At 43.2% G+C, this 24,368-nt stretch overlaps 1 protein-coding gene across 1 annotated transcript in view; it reads left to right on the top strand.

Annotated features, from left to right (window-relative positions):
• Positions 1 to 24,368, top strand: part of LOC148021274 (pre-mRNA-splicing factor of RES complex protein) — a 97,275-nt gene that overhangs the window by 56,367 nt on the left and 16,540 nt on the right. The window contains exon 5 of the mRNA XM_087699136.1: positions 9,312 to 9,370. Within this exon, the coding sequence (XP_087555262.1) occupies positions 9,312 to 9,370 (59 nt within the window). The remainder of the gene's footprint in view (positions 1 to 9,311; positions 9,371 to 24,368) is intronic.

The following is a 24,368-nucleotide window of genomic DNA, read 5'->3' on the forward strand; positions in this document are numbered from 1 at the left end:
AGCTGACATGCTTTACATACCTCTTGAGATAGTTTTAGGCATGGAAGGCCCTCAATCATCTCTTGGTGTGATAGCTCATAAAGAGAGTTGTAGCCAAGATGTTGTAAGCGAAAATGCCAAAGATGCTCAGAGTCCATGGGCTTCCGTTGTGTGGTGACTATGTCGTGGAAGCGATGAAACTCGGAATCATCGGCAGTTTGTTGGGTAAGAAAATGTGTCATGTAGTAAATGCCATTATGATGTACCTTGCCTCGAGCAATCACCAAACGAGTTTGAGAGTCTAGGACCTCAATTGTGGTCACAGTGAAGAAAACTAGTTGCCACGATTGGCGAAGCTGTTGAATGGACAACAAGTTCACACCAAGTTGGGGGACATGATAGACATCATCCAATGAAGTGAGTTTGTGACCTTGGTCAGTGGGAAATTTGATGCGACCTTGGGCTTGAATCTTGATAGAGGAGTTTTTTCCTATGCGAAGACTCTTGGTTGCAGGGGCTCGGGAAATGAAAAGGTTCTCTATAGGAGTCATATGATGGGTAGCTCCACTGTCCACAAGGCAAATATGTGTTGAGGTGCTCAGTTGTGATGAGTAGGTCTCTGCAAGTACCTTATCAAGAGACAACTCATAGATGTGAACGAGGCCCGCATCCGATGTCTCTAAGGAAGCTCCAAATCATATGATGGAACTCCAAATCATTGGCAGTTTTCTCGGTAAGAAAATGTGTAATGTAGTAAAGGCTATTAGGCTATCCCTTGCCGCGAGCAATCGCTAAACTAGTCTCAGAGTCTAGGACCTTGAGTGTGGTCGTGGTGAAGAAAACTACTCATCCCAATTGGCAAAGCTGCTGAACAGAGAACAAATTCACACCAAGTTGGGGGACATGATAGACATAATCCAGAGAAGTGAGTTTGTGACCCTTGTTAGTGGGAAAATTGATATGACCTTGGGTGTGAATCTTGATAGAGGAGCTTTTTTCTACATGAACACTCTTGGCTACAAGGGCTGGGGAACGAAAACGTTTGCTATAGGAGTCATATGGTGGTTAGCTCCACTGTCCACAAGCCAAGCAAGTGCTGAGGTGCTTTGTTGTTATGAGTGTTGGGTATTTCACTCATGCCTCACTTACGCCTACGCTCACATAGGAGTATCAGTGATCAGTAGGACACTGGGGCACTTTTTACTCTCGGTAGGAGAGGTTTTTTTCCCTAGACTTATGGTATTATTTCGTATGTGCTTATGACACACACTTACGGGCACTTACCGTGTTCGGATGTGAACACCCCCTACAACCCTAAGGTTTAAGGGTTATACCTTGTACTTCAAGTTTACACTCTTTCAGTCTATTGCATTGGGTGTCGTGCTTCACTCAAATTGTCTACTGGTTTTTTGTGCTGAGTTTCGATCTTGTCCTCTCTCACATTTGGTATTAGAGCATTGGGTTTGCTCTGCTTAGTTCAGCTTCTGCCCAGCTTCGCTCAGCCTCCGGGAGCTTCTTGCTCAGTCCAACTTTGCCTTGGTTCTGTTTAGTCTTTGTGACAGCTCCTGCCCTTACCCTGCTCGTCAATGCTAGTGCTACCGTCTCTTGCAGCTCCTCGCCCAGCACCATTGCCCTACCTGCCCTTTGGCCATTGTACCTGTGCCTTGTCAGTGCCCCGCCACCAGTCTTGTTGCAACACCCGCAACCCTGTTAGTGCAGCTCCTGTCTGTGCCCTCACTCCAGCTGTTGCACACCCCGCCAAACGTTCGTCACCTGTCTGTTTGTTTGAAATCGCCTGCGACAGCGTCTGCCCTTTCCACGGCAACTGTTTGGTCCCAAAGCCGCCCGTTAACACCACACGCCAGGTTAGAGGGGTGGTTAGTGACAGCTTGTCATTTCAAAGGTATTTTTAAAAAATTTTCTACCTTTTTAATACCAGAATTAATTTCTGGAAGAGGGGGTTCCTATGTAGCAGACACAAAATTCAGGAAATGTGTATGGGACACATTGGATGCAAATTTCAAGGCACATTCATAAAAAAAATTTGGGGCTTTTATGTTTTCTGAGGACATTGGCATACGCACTGCAGTTACAGTTATTGATAGACTACTTTGAAGAAATTTGGAGCAATAAAATTTGGGGATTTTGCTGGTATAGTGTTGCTGAACACTGATTGCATGCTGGACTGTGTGCATAACAGATAGTTTTGACAGAGTGCAGCTCTATACACTAATTGCAGAAAGTTTTTTCCTGCAATTTTTGAAAATTTTCAGATTTCCAGCTGTAGTCCTGCTTCGACATTGCTCTTTTGCGTTTTCTTGGTAATTGATAATCATGGCAAATCAGGGAGGAGATATCTTCACCTATGTATCCAAAGAAGACAGACTGGATGGAAATAACTATTCAATTTGGTCTTTCATGATGAAAAATGTACTTGTGGCAAAAAATCTTTGGGATTATATTAGTGGAGAAGAAGCTCGACCTGGAGTTGTGGCTCCAGCTGCTGCTACTCCAGAAGGACGTGCACAACGGGCACCTGAGCTTGCTCCACTTCAGTCACTTCCACAAAGAATAATAGCTCAAAAAGCATGGGATCCAGAAGGACGTGCACAACGGGCACCTGAGCGTGCTCCACTTCAGCCACTTCCACAAAGAGTAACAACTCAAAAAGCATGAGATGCACGGGATGCACAGGCTTTGTCACTAATTGCATTGGCAGTTCAGTGATCAATCATTCCCCACATTCGTTCAACAGCTTTTTCATGAGAAGCTTGGCTAACTTTGGAGCAGATGGCAAAAAATAGAAAACATTTCATAAACAAGACCTTTACATGTTTAATAAAAAACGTTTTGACTATGTTGCGAAATGAGTCAGCCGGAAATGTTTCCCCTTGGAAAAATGCCACGTGCCTGTTGTTTCCCCAAAGGGAAAATGTGTTGCTAGGGAAAACTCATTTCGGGCTCGTCTCCTTGCATTTTCGGTCCTCCTAAGGGGCATTTCAAGGCATTTCCCAGTTCTATGCCCTTTACCCGTTCATGAGAAATTGGAAGAAAATGTTTGTGAGCTGCCTAAAGGAAGTAGGTTTTTTTGCATAAAATCCATCGTATCTAGCATGGATAAGCTCATTGAGATTGCTACTACGGTTGATACTTTGTTGTGTGGAAAGATTTGGGCTTCCTAGAGAGTGGGAAGAAGGTGAATAAAAAGCTGTTTCGGGTTGAGAAAAGGGAAAGATTTGAAAAGCAGCTTGAAAGGAGGCGAAATAGCAAAGAAAGGGCTTGAAAACTTTGGCAATGTATAGGGAATTGATTGCTGCAATGAAATGCTTTATTTGTGAAGAGGAGGGTTACATTGCAAGGGATTGTCCTAATAGGCAGCAAGCTGGAAAACAAAAAAATCAAGGAGATCGTAAGGGAAAGAAGCCCGAAACATCATTGGATTGGTATCGATGCACTTATTGATAAACCCAATGATGATGTTACTGAGTTGTGTAGAGCATGGGGCAAAATTAGGTGTCAGCATGCATTGATATTCTTTGATAATGCTGCATGAGTCAACTTCATCTCTGTAAATATGGTAGCTCGTGTAGGCATTAGAGAGGATGAGATGGTCCATGGGGAAAGTTAGAATGGCATGTAAGGGTCATGTAGAGCCCGTTACACTGCTCATTGGTAAACTTTGGCTGCATATATAGGGATATATCTACAACGAAGAGTTCTTTATTGCTCCACTTGAGGGTCGTGATGTGTTGCTTGGTGTGCCATGGTGTCATCGTATGCATGCGATGATTGATTCACATGCAAAAGAGATTGCTATTCAATATAAGGGAAAGACACTCACACTTGATGTAAAGTTTAAATGGAAATCTGTTGTGTTTGTATTTGTAGCTGTCATTTCTAAAGTAATGAAAAATCATATTTCAACGTACTTGGTTTGTACTAAAGATAAAGATGATAGTAAGAATGTTGGAAATATGTCTAAGCGAGAGAGGGATTGTATCTCATTTTTGAAAATATATGTTGATTGCTTTTCTTAGTCACTTCCAAGGTGGCTACCACCTGAAAGGTGGGAAGATCATGACATAGATCTTATTCCTAGAAATAGCCCACCTAATAAGCCATATTACAGAGGTAGTGCAACCCAGCAGGAGGAGATATGAGTCAAGTGAATGATCTGTTAGAAAAAGCATTGATTCAATGTAGCTCATCTTCTTTTTGTTCTCCATTGCTTTTGGTTCAAGAAAACGATGGTTCATGCCATATATGTATTGATATCATGCTCTGAACGAGATTACGACAAAGAACCGGTTTCCGATCCCTTGGATCAATGATGTTATGGATAGATTGTAGGGGACAATCATTTTCAGCCGTATGATATGAAAAGTGGATATAATCAGATATGCATTAGACCGGAGGATGTGCCTAAGATAACTTTTAGAATATCTTTTGGGTTGTATGAATTTTTTGTCATGCGTTTTGGACTTATGAATGCTCATGTTACTTTTAATTGGATGATGGATCGCATCTTCTGGCCACATAGGGCATTTGTGGACACTTTGATTACATGATTGCCTACTGAAAGAATAAGATATAGTATAGAAAGCATTTGGACATTTTGTTCAATGAATGTGTAAGTATAGGTTGGTTATCAATGAGAAGAAAAGTGAATTCTTTTTGTATGAAATCCACTTTTTGGAGCAAATTGTATCGACTAATGGTATTCGTATGGATCTTGCTATGGTTGAGGTAATATGTTCATGGGCACTGTTAAAAATGTGCATGAGATTTGGAGCTTCTTGGGTTTATGTTCTTACTATAAGAAGTATATATGCAAGTTTGTTGAAATTGCATCTCCATTGCATGCTTTGTAGAAGAAAAATTGTTCCATTTTGATAGACAATAGTGGAAATTTCAGCATTTGAAAAGTTGAAGTAAAAAATGATTTCATATCCTGTGCTTGTATTGCCCGATCTAAGGAAGTCATTTTTGGTTCAGTGTGATGCATGTGGTAATAGCATTGGTGCTGTTCTTATGCATAATGACTGAGTTGTGGCTTATGAGAGCCGAATTTTCCACGGTACAGAGAAGAATTTGTAGGTCTATGAGAAAGAGCTATTGGTTGTAATTTATGCTTTGTGTAAAAACATTACTTGTTGATGGCTGATTTTACAATGCAAACATGCCATTAAACTTTAAGGTACTTTCAAATGCAAACAAAGTTATCAGAGAAGCATATGAGATAAGGAAATATTTTTTGTGTGTTTCATTTTTAGATTGTATATATTGATGGCAAAAAGGATGTTGTGGCTGATGTACAGTCACGTAAATCAGAAATTTCAGCCATCGGCATGGTTTATCACACTAAGTTGGATGCCATGAAATAGCAGTATATCTTTAATTTAGACCTTGTTGTTATTTATGATTAGCTTTACAATGGCCAAAGGTATGAACATGTTGTGCTAAGAGATGAATTTCTAATGATGCATGGATGAATGTCTCTCACAAAGCACTCAACCTAGATTCATCACTAAAAGTCACACTCCTTTGTATATAGGACACAAGTATTGATGTCACAATCACAGGAGTGGAGCATTTCTTTTATTGGCGAGTTTGAGGCATGATGTAGAAAAGTTTGTCAGGACATTCATTGTATGTTAGAAGGTAAATCATGATAGGCAAAAGATGTCGGGCTTGTTCTAGCCCTTGTCTATTCTAAATAGGCCTTGGCAGGGCATTGTAATGGACTTTGTTTTTGAGTTTCCTAGTACATCTACAGGGAATAATGGGATATGGACCATAATTTGCAGGTTTAGAAAACAAGTCCATTTCATTTTAATGACGAAGAAAATAAGGTTGATCATATGCCACATTTGTTCTTATAGCATATCTTTAAGTATCATGGTATCTCAGAATCAATTATTAGTGAGGGAGATCTTTGAAGGACCAATTTATTTTGGAAGGGGTTGTTTGAGAATATGGGTATCACATTGAAATTCTCATTAGCCTTTCATCTGTAGATAGATTGTCAGTCTGAGGAAGAAAATTCCACAATATTGGATCTATTGAGGTGCTATATTTTAGGCCATAAGACATAGTGGGAGGAGTATTTGCCATTGGCTGAGTTTGCATATAACAATATGGTGCATAGTTCCATTAAAGCTCTATTTGAGGTGATTGAGGGTGGCAAGTAGGTACCTATTTTGTAAACCAAGGATAAGATCTTTAAGGTTGATCGTTATGTGGAAAACTTGGATGCAACCTATGCAAAGATAAATTATGCACTTCAGAGGTGACAGAAAAAGCAAAATAGGAGAGTTGATTACGATAGACATACTTTACAGTTTGTAGAGGGTGATTGCGTATTGCTGCATTTTGAAAAGGCAAGGCTAAAAAAGATGAAAGGAAGAGAGAGATTGTATCTGAAGCTAAGTATGATATACTATGGGTGATAACAGGTGTTGAAAAAGATTAGTGATATAGCATATCACCTAAAACTACCTCCACATTAATGGATATACAATGCCTTTCATGTTAGTTTGTTGAGGCCTTTTGGTGGTGATGTGCCAAAGGATATGCCTAATGAAATTTGGCCTAAGGTTGAGAAGTAGGATGAGATCTTGGTACCTAAGCAGATCTTGGCACACAAGGAAAGAAATGTTAGAGGTAAAGTTTGTAGGAGATACTCAGTGAAGTTTCACAACTATTCATCAGTGGATGCAAAGTGATTGCAGGCCCTCTTGAGTTGTTGCAGCTTTACCTAGATGCCTTTCAGTAAGAGCTTGGATCGGGCTCAATCAAGTGCAGCAGAGCTGAGGCTCAGAGTATTGCCTGATGCTCAAGGGGAGGTAGCACTTCCACTCCACTTGTTTTGGATGCCTTTCAGTAAGAGCTTGGATCGGGCTCAATCAAGTGTAGCAGAGCTGAGGCTCAGAGTATTGCCTGATGCTCAAGGGGAGGTAGCACTTCCACTCCACTTGTTTTGGATAGCTCTCGTATATAGTGGAACTTGGATGTATTCAGTATACATCCAAGGTACTATGCTCACAATATATTTGCCATGGGTCGTTACTAGTCACTGTGAGATGTATGCAGATTCATATGAGTTTCACCTGGAGTGATACTATATTTTTGCTTTAGTTTATGATAAGTTTGGCATGAGTTTTTGCCTTAATTTTGAGAGAAAATTCTAATAAGTTTCAGTTCAGTTTTTGATCAGTTTTGAGGACAGTTTATGGTCACTTTTGGGATCAGTTTTGCATCAGTTTCTGATCAGATTTTGCAATCAGTATATGGTCGGTTCTTGGATCAAATTATGCTCAGTTTTCAATGGCTTACAGTTGGTTCCATGGATAGTAGTGTGTTAAATGCCATTGATAGTTTCAGCCACTTTTTTCAGTTTATGTTATGTTTCCGTTGGTTGGAGATTTTCAGCAGGTTTAGGGGATATGGCATGGTCAGACAACAGTGGGCAATGTTGTGACTGCGATGCCTTATGGAAATTCTAGTAGAATATGCTTATCCTTGAAATCGAGGACGATTGTAGGGATTTCATGGGGGGGTCTTTCATGGAGATGTGAAAATTTGAGATGCTTCTCTTCACTTATGCATGGATTCATGGATTGTGATTGGGTTGGTTATTTAGAAGACATTTTGATAGATCTTTTTATGAAGGCTATTCCTCCATCAGAGTTTTGAGCTATTTGGCTATTTGTACACATGATACCTTTTAAAACATGATATGTCATTCATTGTATTGTCATAGGTTGCTATATCCGTAAGGATAAACATGTGCAACCATGACCACATGTATCATGTTTTCTAGATTTTGCTATCGTTTCTAGATCAGTGTGCCCTTTTCACAAGGGAAATCGGTAGGCCATCTCATGAGGTATGCATTGATGCCCTTTGATCCATGATCTGGGTTCCCTAGCCATTTAAATTGTCATTAAATCCTGTTGTTGCCCCTAGTGTCCTTGGCACTAAAATGACACTAGGGTTAGGGTTTCATTTAGGGTCTCTTATGACCGTTAAGCTATTCGGGTTTTCATTTTATCATAAAAGATACTTCATGCGTCATTAGCACATAAGTGTGGCATTTTCATTGAGATCTCTTTGAGAATTGTACTCTCTCATTCATTGATACATTGCTTCTCATTTGTGATAGAGTATTGTTGTGCATTGATTAATTCTCTATTATATCAATTGTGTAACCACATCTAGGCTAACACCACCATCCTTGTGAATCTTCCCTTTCAAGAAGGCACTAATGGGAATTAAGAGTGAAACTGATCTGTTAGTGGTCATGCGAGTTGTAGGTGGATGTAGTTGATGCCCTTACTAAACATATCCCTTGGCCATCATGTAAGCCTTGTATCTATCCAAGGGACCATTTGAATGAAATCTCAACTTGAACATTCAGTCCACGTATATTACGTGATGATGAGATGGTCTATTCACCAAGACACAAGTTTGATTCCAAGCAATGGAATCAAGTTCCTTCTCCACGGCTTATGTCCACGGAGGCACGGCCCTTGGAAAGTGGTGATGGAGGGCGGACTGGTCTCAAAGATAGTGTGACTAATGTGAAACAAGGATATTTGTTGATGCACAAGAATTTGCTGGGAACAAGGAGAGCCTCGTGATATCTCCAGGAAATCAAGGATATTGGACTCCCGAAGGGTCTATTCATAGCAATAGGGAATGGGCTTGCAGCCTGCAACTTGAGGGACATGATTGGGAGGGGTGTGTCAGCCTGCAACTTGAAGGACATGATTGGCAGGGGTGTGTCGAAATGGTAGAGTAGGTGGAACATGTGGAAAATGTGGAAGGAAGACATTTGAGGAGCCCTCAGGTTGAAAGAACCTTTTACTAGTTGTTTTCTTGTAGTTCTATTCACAATTTTGGCGTTTTGAAGTTTATAATTTCGGCTCCATTTTTTGCCTGAAAACCCCAAACAAACCCACCCACCCTTACACCACCAACAGCTACCTACAAACTCCACACACCACCAACCAACCCAAAAACATCCATCATCCCCAAAAGGAAAAAAAGAAGAGAGAGAAAAAAAAGCTTTTCTTCCATTGAAACTTGGTTTCTACTATAGAAGTGGACGCATATTCAAATGTGAAATAGATCAATCATTCACTATCTAGTCATCTCACATGGCTAACTTAGTGAAGTTCAAAATGTAGTCTAAATCCTCTTCACACTGTTCTTCCAATGTTTGCTGTCTTGCTCATAACCTTCACTCACAATGTATCTCAGGGTTGTCTATGATGCAGAATTTTGTGGTGGTGGGAAGGTTCTTACATTTTTTTTGATGTTCATCTTAGGGAAACGTGTGGAGTTGGATGACTTGGTGAAGCTGCAGCAAGCTGATAAGCCACCCAAAGTGAGTTACTAAAGGAGATATGCTAATGAAAGATTTAAAAAGTTTTGCTTTGTCTTGTTCAGGATCATGTACTCTAGTCTGCATTGAAAAGGTATTTGAATTTTTTCCCCAAAAGTTCTGGCTTTTCTTGGGTAGGCATGTAAAGTTTTCCATATTTTGTATTTGGGTTTCATTAGAAACAAGAACCGGGTCTATTCAATAAGCATATTACTTGATTTTGAAAGCATGCTTGCGAAATTTAGGAAGTCTTCTTATAGCACAGGTAGGACATCATTAATAAAATACCAGGTTTCTATCACTCTATAAGTTCTGAATTCCAGCCATTATCTGGACAGTGTTTGTTGTGCAACAACAGTTTCTATGGTTCCATTTTCAACTATTTTCATGCTGCTTTTGTAGTGCATGTGAACTCCCATGGATACACAAGCAAAGGGCCTTAGAGCTGGGGGATAATGAGGCTCACAATTGATGCAGTTTTGACAGACGGAAAATTCCTACTTGTCAGCTGCCTCCTATGCATACACCATCTCTATTTTTGGACATTGGTGGCAGCTGGCTTTTTATCCTATTTTGGATGGCAAAAGCTTGGTGACCCCCGATGGTCTTACCTTCACATGTAGACACCCCCTTTTCTCCTCTTTCTAAAGCTAGTAACCCTTTCTAAAGCTTTACCTGTCAGCTGAGATTGACAAGTATCTCGAGAACCTTAGCTTTGGTCTCAGTCCACTAAGTTGATTTCAGTATGGACAGTTTGTGAGAGTGTGCTATGGAAAGAGGAAAGTGAACACAAAGAGAATATGGAGACAAAGAGAGAACACAGGAGAGAGAAGGAACAACACTACTCTAATGGTTGAAGGTACAAGGCTGCAATAGTGAGCCCCAACATGCAGCTCTACACATCAATGTGGGGGAGAAATGGTAGCAGGGAGATAAGAGAATGATGAGGCTGGCTGATTAGGAAGAATCAATGATGGATAATGAGAGTGGGAGGACGAGCTACCTATATATAGGAAAAATTAGGCTAAAATTGGCAATAAAGGGGCTAGTCCCAAAATAGGGTGTCCAAGTCAACCAAAAGTACTCGAAAAGAAATACACTAATGTATCCTCCATCTTAAGTGTCTAAAACACATCAAATGATAGACAAAGACAATGTCAAAGCTCCTAATGTCCTTGTCTACTTTGCTCACACCCCCTCTCAAATTTTGGATGTGCAAAAGGCCTAAGGACATGTGGAATCGAGTGTGATAGGAAGAGTGCCAATGCCAATGAAGTTTGTTGATAAAAAATGACAACAAAGGAGCAAGACTCCCTCTCCATAGAAAAATCCGATCAAATGGAAGGTGACCAAAGGGCAAAGGAAAGAGAGAGGCCTCGAATGGATCACTCTTGAAAACTCCAGTCGGGGATGGGCGAACCAATTCTCTAAGCCAACTATGAGACAATAGTGAAGAACTATCCAAGGCGCCATAGAGTGGGTAGAAATAATAGGGAAGAAAAGCCAAGTAGTAGGGAATGGGTGCTCAATGACAAAGAAAAGAGGTAGTTGCATAAAGGAAAAGCCCAAAGTTGAATGAAAACCTTGAAGGAACTCCTCACGATTATGGGAAGCTTCCTTTGAAACCCAAAGGGCTAGGAAATCCACAATCATATCATTGATATCATTTTTCTTAGAAAGAGATGGGACTAAGGGGGTATAAGGGAACTTGCCACCAGAATGAGAAATGAACTCAACGATTCAATTAAACTTCACAAAGGTTTTTAATTAAAATAAACTTTAATTCTGATACCCCTAGCTCTTCGCATGGTGAACATTGTACCGGCAGTGAAGGATTTGACATTGGGGCATGCAGTGGTGGACAAGTGCATGGGCTATGTGGTACATGGTGAGAGCTAAAGGAATAAGGTGCAATGTGAAACTTTCACTAAATTGAAAGGTTTGTACCTTAGAATTGAGTTATATTGAAAGTTTTGCTTAGTAAGCAATTCACTTGGGGAACTTAAGTTATCAAGCAAGCGTTGAGCTAAAGTTTCGTCCTGTGAGTAGCCCACTTATGATTAATGACACAGTCATTAATTAGCTCTTAATAAAAAAATGTGATATGATTAAGGAGTAGCTGCTTACTTATTTGGAAAGCTTACCTTGGCTATTTGAGACTTCTTTTATCTCATTTGGAGCAAGTCATGTTTGGAGACACCCATTTTTCTCTTTCTTGTTGCAGAAAATTGTAGATTTTAGCAAGGAAATAAGCTTACAACATAGTGGAGGTGGACAATAGATAAAATTTTTCCTCTTGGCATGGAGATTCTATTGGGCAGCCTTGTAACTCCATATACAATAAGATATGTTCTTGTTTTTGAGCTAAATATCACAAAAACATGTTGTGACAATACTATGGGCTGAGATTCTTCCATCTTTTTTAAGATCATAAGCTTAGTGCACTTTCTGGGAAATTTTGTCGTAGAGAAAGCCACATTCTCACAGTCTCATTGTGAGAAAACTCCCTCGTTTGTGAGAGGAATAGTAAGGGGATTGTATTGGGACTATGCAAGAGAGTTATGTTAGTAAATACTCCATTAAATTGGGTTCAAATGCTTGTTGTCATTTTTAGGATTTGGCAAGTTGAAGTGCTCATCTGCAGTTTTGAACACTCTATGACTGATTGGAGGCCAACAGTGAAGGTGTCGAAGATCATTCTGCATCCAGGGATTAGTTATGTTGCGAGAAATGGTTAAATATAGTCATTTATAACCAATTTTAAGCATATTTTAGTAATCTAAAGAAATATCGAAAGGGGCGCTTAGTTGTAGGGCCAACAAGTGTGAATGTGTGGTGTAAGAGTACTCTAGCTTTAATTGTGTGTGGAGTTTTCTTGCTCAATTTACTATTAAGTTGAATTAAGTATTTGCTAAAATGTGGTTCACTTCTCTTTGGGCTTCCAAAGGCTGGTTTCAAAATCATTAGAGTAGATGGTGGGGGATGAATAGAAATTGTGGGATAAATGGTGCATAGTCGGGAATAGGTGTAGTAATAGAAAGCTATATCGGAGAGCCTTGCACAATGGAAGGGGAATGGAGCATGGATAGCTCCCTCTCTTGCCAACCTATGACAAAAGTGGTACCTATAGAAGAATCCTGAACAAAGATGGCCAATTTGGTGAAGACAACGCGGGTCCCAAGTCTAGGAAGGCCACAAATGGAGAGGAGAGGGAAGCCCAACTTTGAGACATGTAGGGCCTAAAAAATGGAGCTTGATGGATGGTTAGATAATAAAGGCAAGGTGCTAACACCACTAATATGCATCGAAGAAATGTCACTAATAGTGACAATATGCATTGATGGATGGAGATCTTGCAACAAATCATATCGAGGAGTCATATGACTCAAGGCACCATTGTCAATGAGCTAGAGCTGCTTAGAAGAAGAAGACTCCTCTACTTGATAAATGTGTAGAAACAATGACTTGGTGGTAATGGTCGGTGACGAAGTAGAGGTAGAAAAAGACTTTGATTTAGATCCACCATTCACTCTTGGACGAAGGTGAGGGTATTTCCTCCAACACTTCTCCTCGGGGTGTGAGATATTCCTACAATGAGGACACGTAGCATATCCTTTACTCTTCCCTACAAAATATGTATCAAAGTCGAAAAATGACTTCAATTTCTTCCTCTTCTCTTTCTTCTGCTTGGCTTGTTGTATACCTGGAGATAAAGCCGCATAAGTATGGCCACATACATAGGCTCCACAAGAATCTCTCACTGTGATGCTCATCTTGATCAAGTATCAATGGGACTAGCTCCTCCTAAGTGAGAGTCTCCTAGCTACGAGAAGTAAGAAGATTGGTATAGAACACATCATATGTTGATAATGGAAGATGTGAGAGAAGTGTCACAACAAGGTCCTTCCAAGAAATGCTTGTGCCAAGGGATGCAAGATCTTGAATCTCCATCTTGTGGATGCGATCCCTCATTGTAGGGGAATTTGCTTTCCATTTGAGAGAGAATCAATGCCCAAATGTTTGGAGTTGAAAGAGAGATGCCAATCTTTGCCAAAACTCTAAGCGGTGTGGATATGTCAAACATGCACAAGCACAGAATTTGTAGAACTGAAAAAGAGAAAACAGCAGGATGTGGCATTCAATTGATTCCATAAAGCTGACGAATCCGCGGTCACATCATCATAGGTCAGGATATAGGGACAATAATGAAATCCCAAAAGTCACAGTCATCGAGGACACACTCAATGACCGTTGTCTAGGGTCATATCTAACCGTTTTCTTTTGCCCGTTTTTTACCTTTTTTTGGGGGGAAAATTTTTCCATTTTCAAATTGTTTTGGGCCTTTATAAACAGCGCCTCCCATTTCAATCGTCACCCTCAACTTTCAAGTGTATTGCCTTCTCCACTCAAGCCTCTTCTTCATGCTTACGAGTCATCTCTTTCTTTTCCTTCTCTTTGTCTTTCTCTCTTTCCACCTCTTGCTCTTTCTTCCAACTTCCAAGTTACGACCTTTTCTTTCTCTTTTTGTCTTTCCACCTCTTTCTCCTCCTCCCAACTTCCAAGTTTCATCTCCCTCTTTCTCCATTACCACTTTCAAGTTACTCCATACCACCTTCTCTTACCACATTCTCTTCCACCTCTCTTACCACCCCCTCTATCTATACCTTGACCTCTCTTACCACCTCCATCTCTTCACCATGCCTAAAGCCCTTCATGAAGCCTTCTCTCTTCACATCTCACAGCTTGAGAAAGCCATGAATCACACCAATGCTTATTGTTGGACTTGCAAGTATTGCGGCAAGGTTGAAACGAGTAGTGTGATACAACTTCTTATCCGCTTGTCCAAGATAGGTGGAGAGTGTGGTCTATGGATGAAGATCCCTCAAGTGATGGCCCGTGAGATCCTCAAGAAATATTCCTCCATTTCAAAGGCATTGGGCAAGATATCCTCTAGTATAGTGCAAGCTCAAGAGAAGATAGTCTCTCCTAACATATGCACACCCACAGCCACCCCTTCGGCTACATGTATGGCTACTATGGAGGGATTCATAGATTTCTCAGATTCCACTACTTCTGCGGCCACCTTTGTCGCCGCCGCTACTCATGGGTCCAAGAGGCTAAAGTGACAAGCCACACTTGTTAAGACAATGGGATGTATTTCAGGCCCACTCTCATTCCTTGAAGAGTGACAAAGAAAAGCGAAAATTGAGATTGCACGAACCATCATTGAGTGCAATCGTCTTTTCCACATTCTAAGAGTGGATAGGTGGAGAAGAATGGTGAAGCCTATGGCCGCTTTGGGTCCGTGCAAGGGGTGGCATGGAGTTACCTACAAGCTTAGTACCTTGAAACGACGTTTTGGGGCTGCTGAAAAGGACTGGCCGTTTCGGACTGAAACGGAAATGGTAGATTGGTGTTTTGGCATCCTGCGGTCCGTTTCGGGGCACCCCTGCCGCCGCCGCCGCCGCCACCGCCACCGCCTCCTCCTCCTCCTCTTCCTCTTTCTCTTCCTCTTTCTCTTCTTCTTCGTCGTCGTCGTCGTCGTCCTCCCCCTCCTCCCCCTCCTCCCATTAGCCTTTACTTCTTCCTCTTGTGAGAGTGCGCAACGGTTGAAGAACACGAACACAGAGGAGAGGAGAGAGAAAGCAGAGAATGAAGGAAGAAAGTCTGCACTGACTGAGATGAATGCTGAATACACTGAAATGGACAGAGCAGTCCCTGCACGCAGCCCGGAGCGTCAGTGAGGGGACCAGAACAGACTGGAAGCAATGGCAGCACCAATGCCGGAGACGGAGATGTCGGAGGCAGTGCTGAACCTGCAGAGCACAATGCTGGAATGACTGGGGGGGCTGCTATATATAGCCCCCAGGCCAGAAAACTGGCCGACCTGCCAAATCTGGCCAACCTGGCCAGATTTGGCCGACCAGTCAGATCTGGCCGACTTTGGCCAGATCTGGCCGACCTGCCCAGAAAATGGGCCGATTGCTGAAAAACAGCCCAGTTTGGGCTGTATGACACCCAGAGGCTGCAGACTGACAAAGACAGCCACGAAATGAACTGAGAGAGCTCCTCTGTCTCCTGTCAGACTCTGACAGGAGCTCACAACCAGGAGATGACAGACTGAGAGTAATAAAGAGCAGGCTAACACCCCTTCTCAGATCCTGGGAGAGTCTGAAGACCCAAGAACCGCATGTGATGAAGCAAAGAAGCCTGAGGCAAAGGCTTCGTGAAGAGATCAGCTGCATTGGCCGCCGTAGGACAATAGACCACCACCAGCTCCGAATCCACGATCCGCTCTCGAACATAGTGATACTGAACCTCAATGTGCTTCGTGCGAGCATGAAACACCGGGTTCTTGGCCAGAGCAAGAGCACTCTGGTTATCCACGCGCAGCTCTGTAGGTCCGGTCTGGGAAAAGCCAATCTCCGTCAGTAAGCGACGGAGCCAAACTGCCTCCATAGCGGTCGAACATAGGGCCCGATACTCAGCCTCTGTAGAAGAAAGTGCCACGGTAGGCTGCTTCTTGCTGCTCCAAGAGATAGCACCGGATCCAAGGGTGAAAGCATAACCTGTAGTGGATCGTCTCGTATCCACATCACCTGCCCAATCAGAATCACTCCAGCCAGAAAGGGTAATCCCATCTCCATACATGATCCCGAAGGATCGAGTCCCTTGTAAATAGCGAAGAACCCGCAAGGCCGCCTGCCAGTGTTCCTGGGTAGGAGTCTGCATAAAGGAAGACAATAAAGCCACCACAAAAGAGATATCCGGCCGAGTGTGAAGCAGCCAGATAAGAGAGCCGACAAGGCACCTGTAACGGGTGGGATCTGGAAGGGGAACTCCAGCTGTCAAAAGCTTGGACTCGGGGTCCATGGGGCATGAGATATGCCGACACTCAGCCATATCAAACTTCGAAAGAAGCTCGGAGATGTACCTGTGCTGCGAGATAAAAATGCCCTGTGCCATCTGATAGATCTCCAGGCCTAGAAAGAAGTGAAGGATCCCTAGATCCATCATGTCAAACTCCTGCTGAAGAATGGACCGTGTATGCTCCACCTACTGAGTGTCGCTCCCTGTAATGATAAGATCATCCACTGAAAGAGAATCCACAACCCGTAAGTAGAGGTTGGGATCATAAGCGGAGCGCGCAAAGCCACTCTGTAGAAAGAAGCGGTCAATCCGCTGGTACCAAGCACGAGGAGCTTGCTTCAGGCCATAAAGAGCCTTCCGCAGCCTGTAGACATGATCCTCCTTCCCCTGCACAAGAAAACCAGGAGGCTGTGAAACATAAATCTCCTCCTCAAGAATGCCATTCAGAAAAGCAGACTTGACGTTATCTGATAAAGAGGCCAACGGTGGTGAGCAGCAAGAGCCAAAAGAACTCGAATGGTGGACATCCTGGCTGTAGGAGCAAAAGTCTCGAAGTAATCTAAGCCTGCACGCTGTGCAAAACCCTTGGCAACAAGCCTAGCCTTATGCTTGTCCAAGGAGCCATCTGCAAGATACTTGGTCTTAAAGACCCATTTCACACCTATTACCTTCCGTTTCGTGGGACGTGGAACAAGCTCCCACGTATGGTTTCACTCGATGGAATCGAGCTCGGCCTGCATAACTCGTCTCCAAATATCCTGTGCAAGAGCCTCCTCCACAGTGAAAGGCTCAGAATCCTGAAGAATCTGTGACATAAGAGCATAGTTCACACATAGTGAACTATCCCGCTGGGCCTGTAAACGTGCTGATCGACGTGGACCTGTAGAAGAAGCAGGAAAGTGAGTAACACTTCAATCCTGCATGAGCCGGCGATACCATAAAGGAATCCTGAGAGACTCCTGCTGCTGTGAGGGAGACCGGGGGGTCTCCGGAACCTGCAAAGCACCCAAATCGAAGAGGGACTCCCCCTCATCGAGTGAAGGTAGATCCTCCGCATCAGAAGAAGGCTGTGTATCCCGTGAAGATCCCGAAGTGGTGGTGGAAGAGCTCGTAGAAGATGGAGTCACATCCACCAAAGAGGAAAGGGAAGCCGAAGGAGGAGGAATAGGGGGGGGGGGGGGGGTGCTAAGGGGTATCCTGGAAGGAAGTGAAGGGAGAGAAGGTGGGGGGGGGGGGGGGGGGTCCATCGATGACGAAGAAACATCTGTAATGGAATCATCAATCGGATCCTCAGAGGTCGAAGCCTCATCAAAGATCACATCCCGGCTCACCTCAACCTTCCGCGTCGTCGGATCGTAGAGCCGATATCCCTTCGTGGTCGTACTATAACCCACGAAGATAAGCTTTCGTGACTTAGAGTCGAACTTCGTCTTCCTCTTCTTCTTGTCCACATGGACAAAAGCATTGCACCCAAAGATGCGAAAATGAGACACAAAAGGCTTCTTGCCAAAGAAAGCCTCATAAGGAGTCATGTCCTGTAAAGCCGAAGTCGGAGAGCGGTTGCGAATATGCACCGCTGTAGCCACCGCCTCACCCCAAAGGAAATAAGGAAGACTCCTATGCTCCAGCATAGATCGGGCCATCTCGACCATGGTCCGATTCACACGCTCCACCACACCATTCTCTGATGGTGTGTTCGGATGGGAATACTCCACCCAAATACCATGATCCCTGCAAAACTGAGAGAAAAGGTGAGAAGTGAACTCGCCACCGTGATCAGCTCGAACGCTACGAACCTTGGAAGTTGTTTGGGTCTCCACAAACACCTGCCACTCACAGAAACGGGAGTACGCCTCGCTCTTGTACTCCAAGAAATAAGGCCACACATAACGACTAAAGTCGTCCACAATTAGCATCAAATACCTGGCCTTCCCAAGGGAGGCTGTGCCTATAGGTCCGCAAAGGTCGGTGTGAACCAACTCAAGCAGAGAAGTAGCCCTCCTAGAAGCAACTTGAGGGTGTGGTTGCCTATGCTGCTTGCCCCTCAAGCAGTTGGGGCACAAAGTGTGAAGAGGAGGGAAATCAGGAAGTCCCTCCACCATCTTCCTCCTAGAAGCCCCGCGAAGAGAATCGAGGTTCAAATGACCATACCGAGCATGTCAAAGCAGCCCAAGCTCATGGGAAGTCCGCGCAGCCAAGGCTGCGAGCGCATAAAGCTAACCCTCCTGAGTACCTGTCCAAAGAGCATCACAGGTAGAAGCATCCTCCACGGTGACTGCATCCTGTGTAAAAATGACTCGGGTACCAAGAGATAATAGGTTAAAACCCAAATCAGGAACATAGAGTACTTGGGCGGAGGAAGACCGCCTGTCAGAAAACATAGGTAAAGTCCCCACGCTTCGAACAGGGACTGTAGAATTGTCACCAATGGTGATGGTACCCCCTCTGGAACGTAGATCCTGAAGCCAATCCTGACGGAAGGTCATATGTGAAGATGCTCCACTGTCGACGAGCCACAGCTTCTCTTGTGTGGTAGAAACTAGGGCTTTATCCTCCTCAACAAAGACATGCACAAGCACAGATTCTGTTGTGGCTGGGGCTGCCTTCGAGTCCTTCTCCTTAGGCTTCAACTGGGGATACTTCTGCCAACACTTCTCCTCAGGATGAGTGCCCTTCCCACAATGGGGACACTTGGGCTTCTTCTCCTTCGCATCCTTCTTGTCCTCCTCCTTCTTGTCCTTGGCCTTCTCCTTCTTTTGTTTCTTCTTCTTGCCGCCACCTGTGCCGGCCGTAAATGCCTTGGTGGAGCCATTGGCTCCCACCTCTTTGAGTCGCTCGTCATGCTCCAAGACAAGCGGGGAAAGTTCCTTCCATAGGAGTGTCTCACGGGTCCTCGAAGTGATGAGGCTGGTGTAGAAGACATCATAACGGGGTGATGGCAGCTGAGTCAACAGAATCATCGCCATATCCTCAGACGATATCAGACGACCAAGAGAGGCTAGCTCGCCTCGCATATCCTCCATCTTCGTGATGTGCTCCTTCATGGAAGGAGAACCATCAAGACTGAGCATCCGCAACTTCTTCTCCAAGGAAATCTTGTGGGCAAATGTCTTGTGCTGATACAAAGACGCAAGCTTCTTCCACTCTTCCGCTGCGGTATGTAACCTGTGAACATGTACAAGAACGGAATCATGGAGACTCATAAAAAGAAAGGAACGGGCTCGAGAGTTGAGCCTATCCCATAAGGCTGCACGGTCCATAGAGGTGCTATCGGACGAATCCACGGGGGGACGGTCAATGGGTGAAGAAACAAGCTCCCAAAGGTCAAAGGTATCGAGGATGCAGGCCACCTTGCATGACCATAGGGAGTAGTTGGAACCATCCAACTTATCTTCCTTCGGAAAGGAAGGGAGAATCAGTACCTGAATAGAGGGAATCAAGGAAGGCATCCGCACATCTGAAGCAGTCTTCACTGAAGAAACCTTCGCGGTAGATGGAACCCTCTGAGATGCATGGACTGAAGAAGGACGAGTGCGAGGAGGTTCTTCCCGACGTCGAACCTCATGATAATCCCGCCTCCGCTCAGAGGAATGATGAGAAAGAAGTTCATCCTCTGAGTCATCAAAGCCTGAAAACTGGTAAGACATCTTCCAATCTGCAAAATACCAAAGAAAGTTGTGCCGTTGTCGAAATAGGACCAGCAATGTGGTCACCAACCACCAAGATGCAGGCAGAGAGAGCCTACAAACACCTGGATCTGCAAAACGCAAAGATAACTGATGTCGATCACCAGAAGAGAGACCACCAGCACCAGGAGACAGCCCGGAAAGAAGTCGCTAGCAGGAAATGTGCCGCGTGGAGTGGAAGCGACCAGCAGAACAGCAAAATGCAGCCTGGAGGGAGGTCGCCCAGCAGAAGGAGGGACAGCTTGGTGGAAAACGCAGGGTTTCTGCGTCGTTGGATGACATGGCAGCCTCTGCAGGCAGCGTGGGCAGCAAAATGCAGGCTGAAGGGCCTCTTGAAGAAGTCGCCTAGCAGTTGTTGATCAGATGGCAGCAGCAGTAAGGTATCTCACTCCTGAGGGTATGTCCTCCGTGCTCTCAATCAGGCGATGATACCATGTGAGAGTGCGCAACGGAAGAAGAACACGAACACAGAGGAGAAGAGAGAGAAAGCAGAGAATGAAGGAAGAAAGTCTGCACTGACTGAGATGAATGCTGAATACACTGAAATGGACAGAGCAGTCCCTGCACGCAACCCGGAGCGTCAGTGAGGGGACCAGAATAGACTAGAAGCAATGGCAGCACCAATGCCGGAGACAGAGATGTCGGAGGCAGTGCTGAACCTGCAGAGCACAATGCTGGAATGACTGGGGGGGCTGCTATATATAGCCCCTAGGCCAGAAAACTGGCCGACCTGCCCAGAAAATGGGCCGACTGCTGAAAAACAGCCTAGTTTGGGCTGTATGACACCCAGAGGCTGCAGACTGACAAAGACAGCCACGAAATGAACTGATAGAGCTCCTCTGTCTCCTGTCAGACTCTGACAGGAGCTCACAACCAAGAGATGACAGACTGAGAGTGATAAAGAGCAGGCTAACACCTCTTTCTCCTCTTCTTCATCTTCCTCTTCCTCTTCCTCATCCTCCTCTTCTTCTTCTTCTTGCTCTTCTTCTTCTTCCTCTTCCTCTTCTTCCCCCCATTAGCCTTTACTTCTTTCTCTTCTTCTTCCTTTTCTTTCTCTTCTTTTTCTTCTTCTTCTTCTTCTTTGGAGACATGTCACTCCAATCAAGGGATACGAGGGCTCCGGCGGATCAAAGAAGTGGTGGTGCAACTATTGTGGATTGGAGAATTTAGGGAGCGTAGCACGCGTGAAAGACCACTTGGCATGCGTTTCCAACAAAGACATCGGGCCTTGCTGTCTAGATTATAGTTGCCAGTCATTCATTGATGTTGATACTTATTACTCAGTAGTTACTAGAGTCTAGAGACTAGTACACAGTGCTCAGTGCTCACTGGACTTTGGAGTTTTCATTGATTATTCACATGACATAGTTACATGTATCATTGTATCTTGATTTTACTTATTATGCATCTTGATTCTTTTTCCATTGTTCTTGATGTCAGTCTTCATTGCTCTTTAGATCATAGATGATTTAGGAGTCATAAATTATAATTCATTTGTTGCCTTCAGTTTTGAAAATTGAGTCTTAATTATGTTAAGTTGTCTTAAGTTTCAACCATTGAGTCTTAACTCTTCAATCTTCACTCGTGAGTGGTGATATGTGTAATGAATCATGATTTCAATCATATAACATGGACTCAAAAGTTTTGTATAAAATTTGGGTACATGTTATTGTAGGCATTGATATATTTACATACCCACATAATACTGTATTTATTTTAGTGTATAATCCGAAACGCAGTTTTCCCGTTTCCAAAATTTGGCCGAAACTCCGAAACTCTGAAACTCTGATTTTTCCCGTTTTCGTTTCCCCCGTTTCCGAAACTTCCCCGTACTATGCCTACAAGGACATGCATACAAAGAAGCTAGATGAGGAGAGGGAGAGGATCAACAAGTCCCTCGAGCCCGTTCATCCTTTGCAATGGATGGAGTGACCGAAAGAAGGGAGACATTATTAATATACTTGTCTCTTGCCCTCTTGGCACCTACTTCTTGCGTGCTGTGGATGTGGACGTGAAGGGGAATAGGATGACGAGACTATTAATTTGCAAGCTCATCGGGCAAGCCATTATAAAGACGAGTCTACATTCTTGAATATTTTATGTATTATAAATTATCTTCATGCTTTATGCTTCTTGAATATAATTTTTTATGCTTTATATTTTATCATTTATGTTTTAATGTTTAAACTTTTATGCTTCTTGAATCTTGATTCTTGAATATCTCCACCTCTCTCAAGTCTCTCTATATCTTTCTTTACCTCCATACTCGATTACCTACCTCTAAGCCATACTATATTCTAAATTTCCATGTATATGTAGGTGGGACTAAGCAATGTTGTTCAAGTTGTCGCTGATAATGCTTCAAATTGTCGGAAAATGGGATGATTGCTCGAGGAGGAATTTCCCTCTATCGTGTGGATACCTTGTGCTACTCATTGCCTTGACCTCCTCATGGAGGACATAGGAGACAATTTGAAGTGGATGAAAGAAATCCTGATGGATGCAAATGCAATCGTCCATTTCATCACAAAAAAGATAAAGTGCTTGCTATTTTTCGTATGTATAGTGATGTGGAATCAAGGAAGTCATCAAAAACTTGCTTTGTTGTCACATGGTTGCTTCTTGAGTGACTCTATGACGTGCGAAGTAAGTTGCAAAAGTGTATGATTTTGAGGAATTTAAAGCATGGATGGATGAGGAGTCTTTATCAAGCATGGAGGTGAGCAAAGCCATTCAATGGCTTTGCTTAAAAGAATCATTTTGGGCTGACGTGTAGGTTGTGGAGGATATTAGGGCTTCCACTATCCTTGATGTTAGGATTCCATGGTAATGATTTGAAACTAGATTTAATTTTAAAATGCACATTCAATATCTTTTAAATGCAAAATAAATGTTACTAATTTTCGTACTTTAATAAATAGTGGCACGTTTGATATTTTGGATGATACCTTACGAAGGGATGACATTCTCTACCTTGTTGAAAAGGGACGGAAATGGATGAAGAGGCCTATCTACAGCCCAACAGCTCTCTTGCATCCGTCTTACAAGAGCCCCTCTCTCTTTATGGGCCAGGAGCTAGCTTGGGATAGGGATGCTTCTCTCTCGAAGTCTTTGCATGAGGATATGCATGGTCCATTTCTCTAGGAGCTAATAAACTATGGAGACCAAAGGGGAACAATCTTCGCTAGCATCGTGTGTTGGAAAAGGGTCTCTTTGGTCAAGCCACTATTTTTGTGGGAGTCGTTTGGGTATCAATAACTAAATGTGCAGAAGGTGGCTTTAAGGGTGTTGGCTTTGATAATTAAAATTTAAATGTTATCATTATATTTTTAGTTAAGGTTTTACTTTTCTTTTAAATTTTCAATTTTAATGAGTTTAAGTTATTTTACTGACTTAAATAGGACTATTTATGTTGTGTGTATGAGAGGAATCAGTTAGCCTATTGTCTTATACACACCAAGATCCAAAACATGAAGGGAGTGAGCCCGGAGTGGAAGCACGCTAGTGGAAGCAAGAGCTATGGTGAAAGGAGTAAGAGCAAAAGAGAGAGACACACAAGATATGGGAACTACAACAATCACAATGTGTGTGCGAGGCATATCCCATGCCCTTCATCTCAAAGCTCTCCTTGAGATGAGTTTTCAAGGCATCTAGCTCATTATGAGCTCTCCCAGCAATAAGTATATCGTCCACATAGAGTACCAAAATCATAAGATTGCCATCTCAAGCCTTCTTCCTATATAAACATGGCCATAGCAATATGGCTATATCATGTGAATGCATAAAAAAATCAAACTTGTGGTACCGTTCCCTTGATGCTTGTTTAAGGCCATAAAGACTCTTTCTGAACTTACACACTAGGTGTTCCTTGCCTTTTTTTTCAAAGCCCTTAGGCTATTGCATATAGATCTCATTATACTAGTTCCCATATAAAAAAGCCATCTTTACATCCATGTGATAAAGTTCCAGATCTAGCTGAGTAACCAATGTTAGTATGACAATGGGAAGGGGTCCTCCCTTGAGCTACAATATCTAAGCGTAGGGTCGTCATTTTGATCATAGAAGAAAAGATTTCATCGAAGTCAATACCATATTCATGCTTGAAACCCTTAGCCACTAATCTAACCTTATAAGCTTGGGGCGTTTAGGGATACTTTTCTACTTGTATACCATTTACATGGCAGTGGCTTCTTACCACTAGGCAAGGAAGCCCAATCCCACATATGGTTACTATGTAAGGAGTCAAAGTCCGACTGTATAGTTGTGTTCCATGAGTGACTATCATCTCAATTCTCTGTGCATGGCCTCATCATAAGAGAGAGGCGCACTTGCATTTGTGACCATGATATGATCTATAGAGGGCATAAAGTACTCACGTTGATGTGCAGCTCTAGTAGAGTATCTCAAAGCAGGTTGATCTTGCACAAGAGGCCAGACTTGGGCCA

Source organism: Lygodium microphyllum, chromosome 18, assembly GCF_053477565.2.
Source record: "Lygodium microphyllum isolate KBCC chromosome 18, Lygodium_microphyllum_v1.1.10, whole genome shotgun sequence".
NCBI lineage: Eukaryota > Viridiplantae > Streptophyta > Polypodiopsida > Schizaeales > Lygodiaceae > Lygodium > Lygodium microphyllum.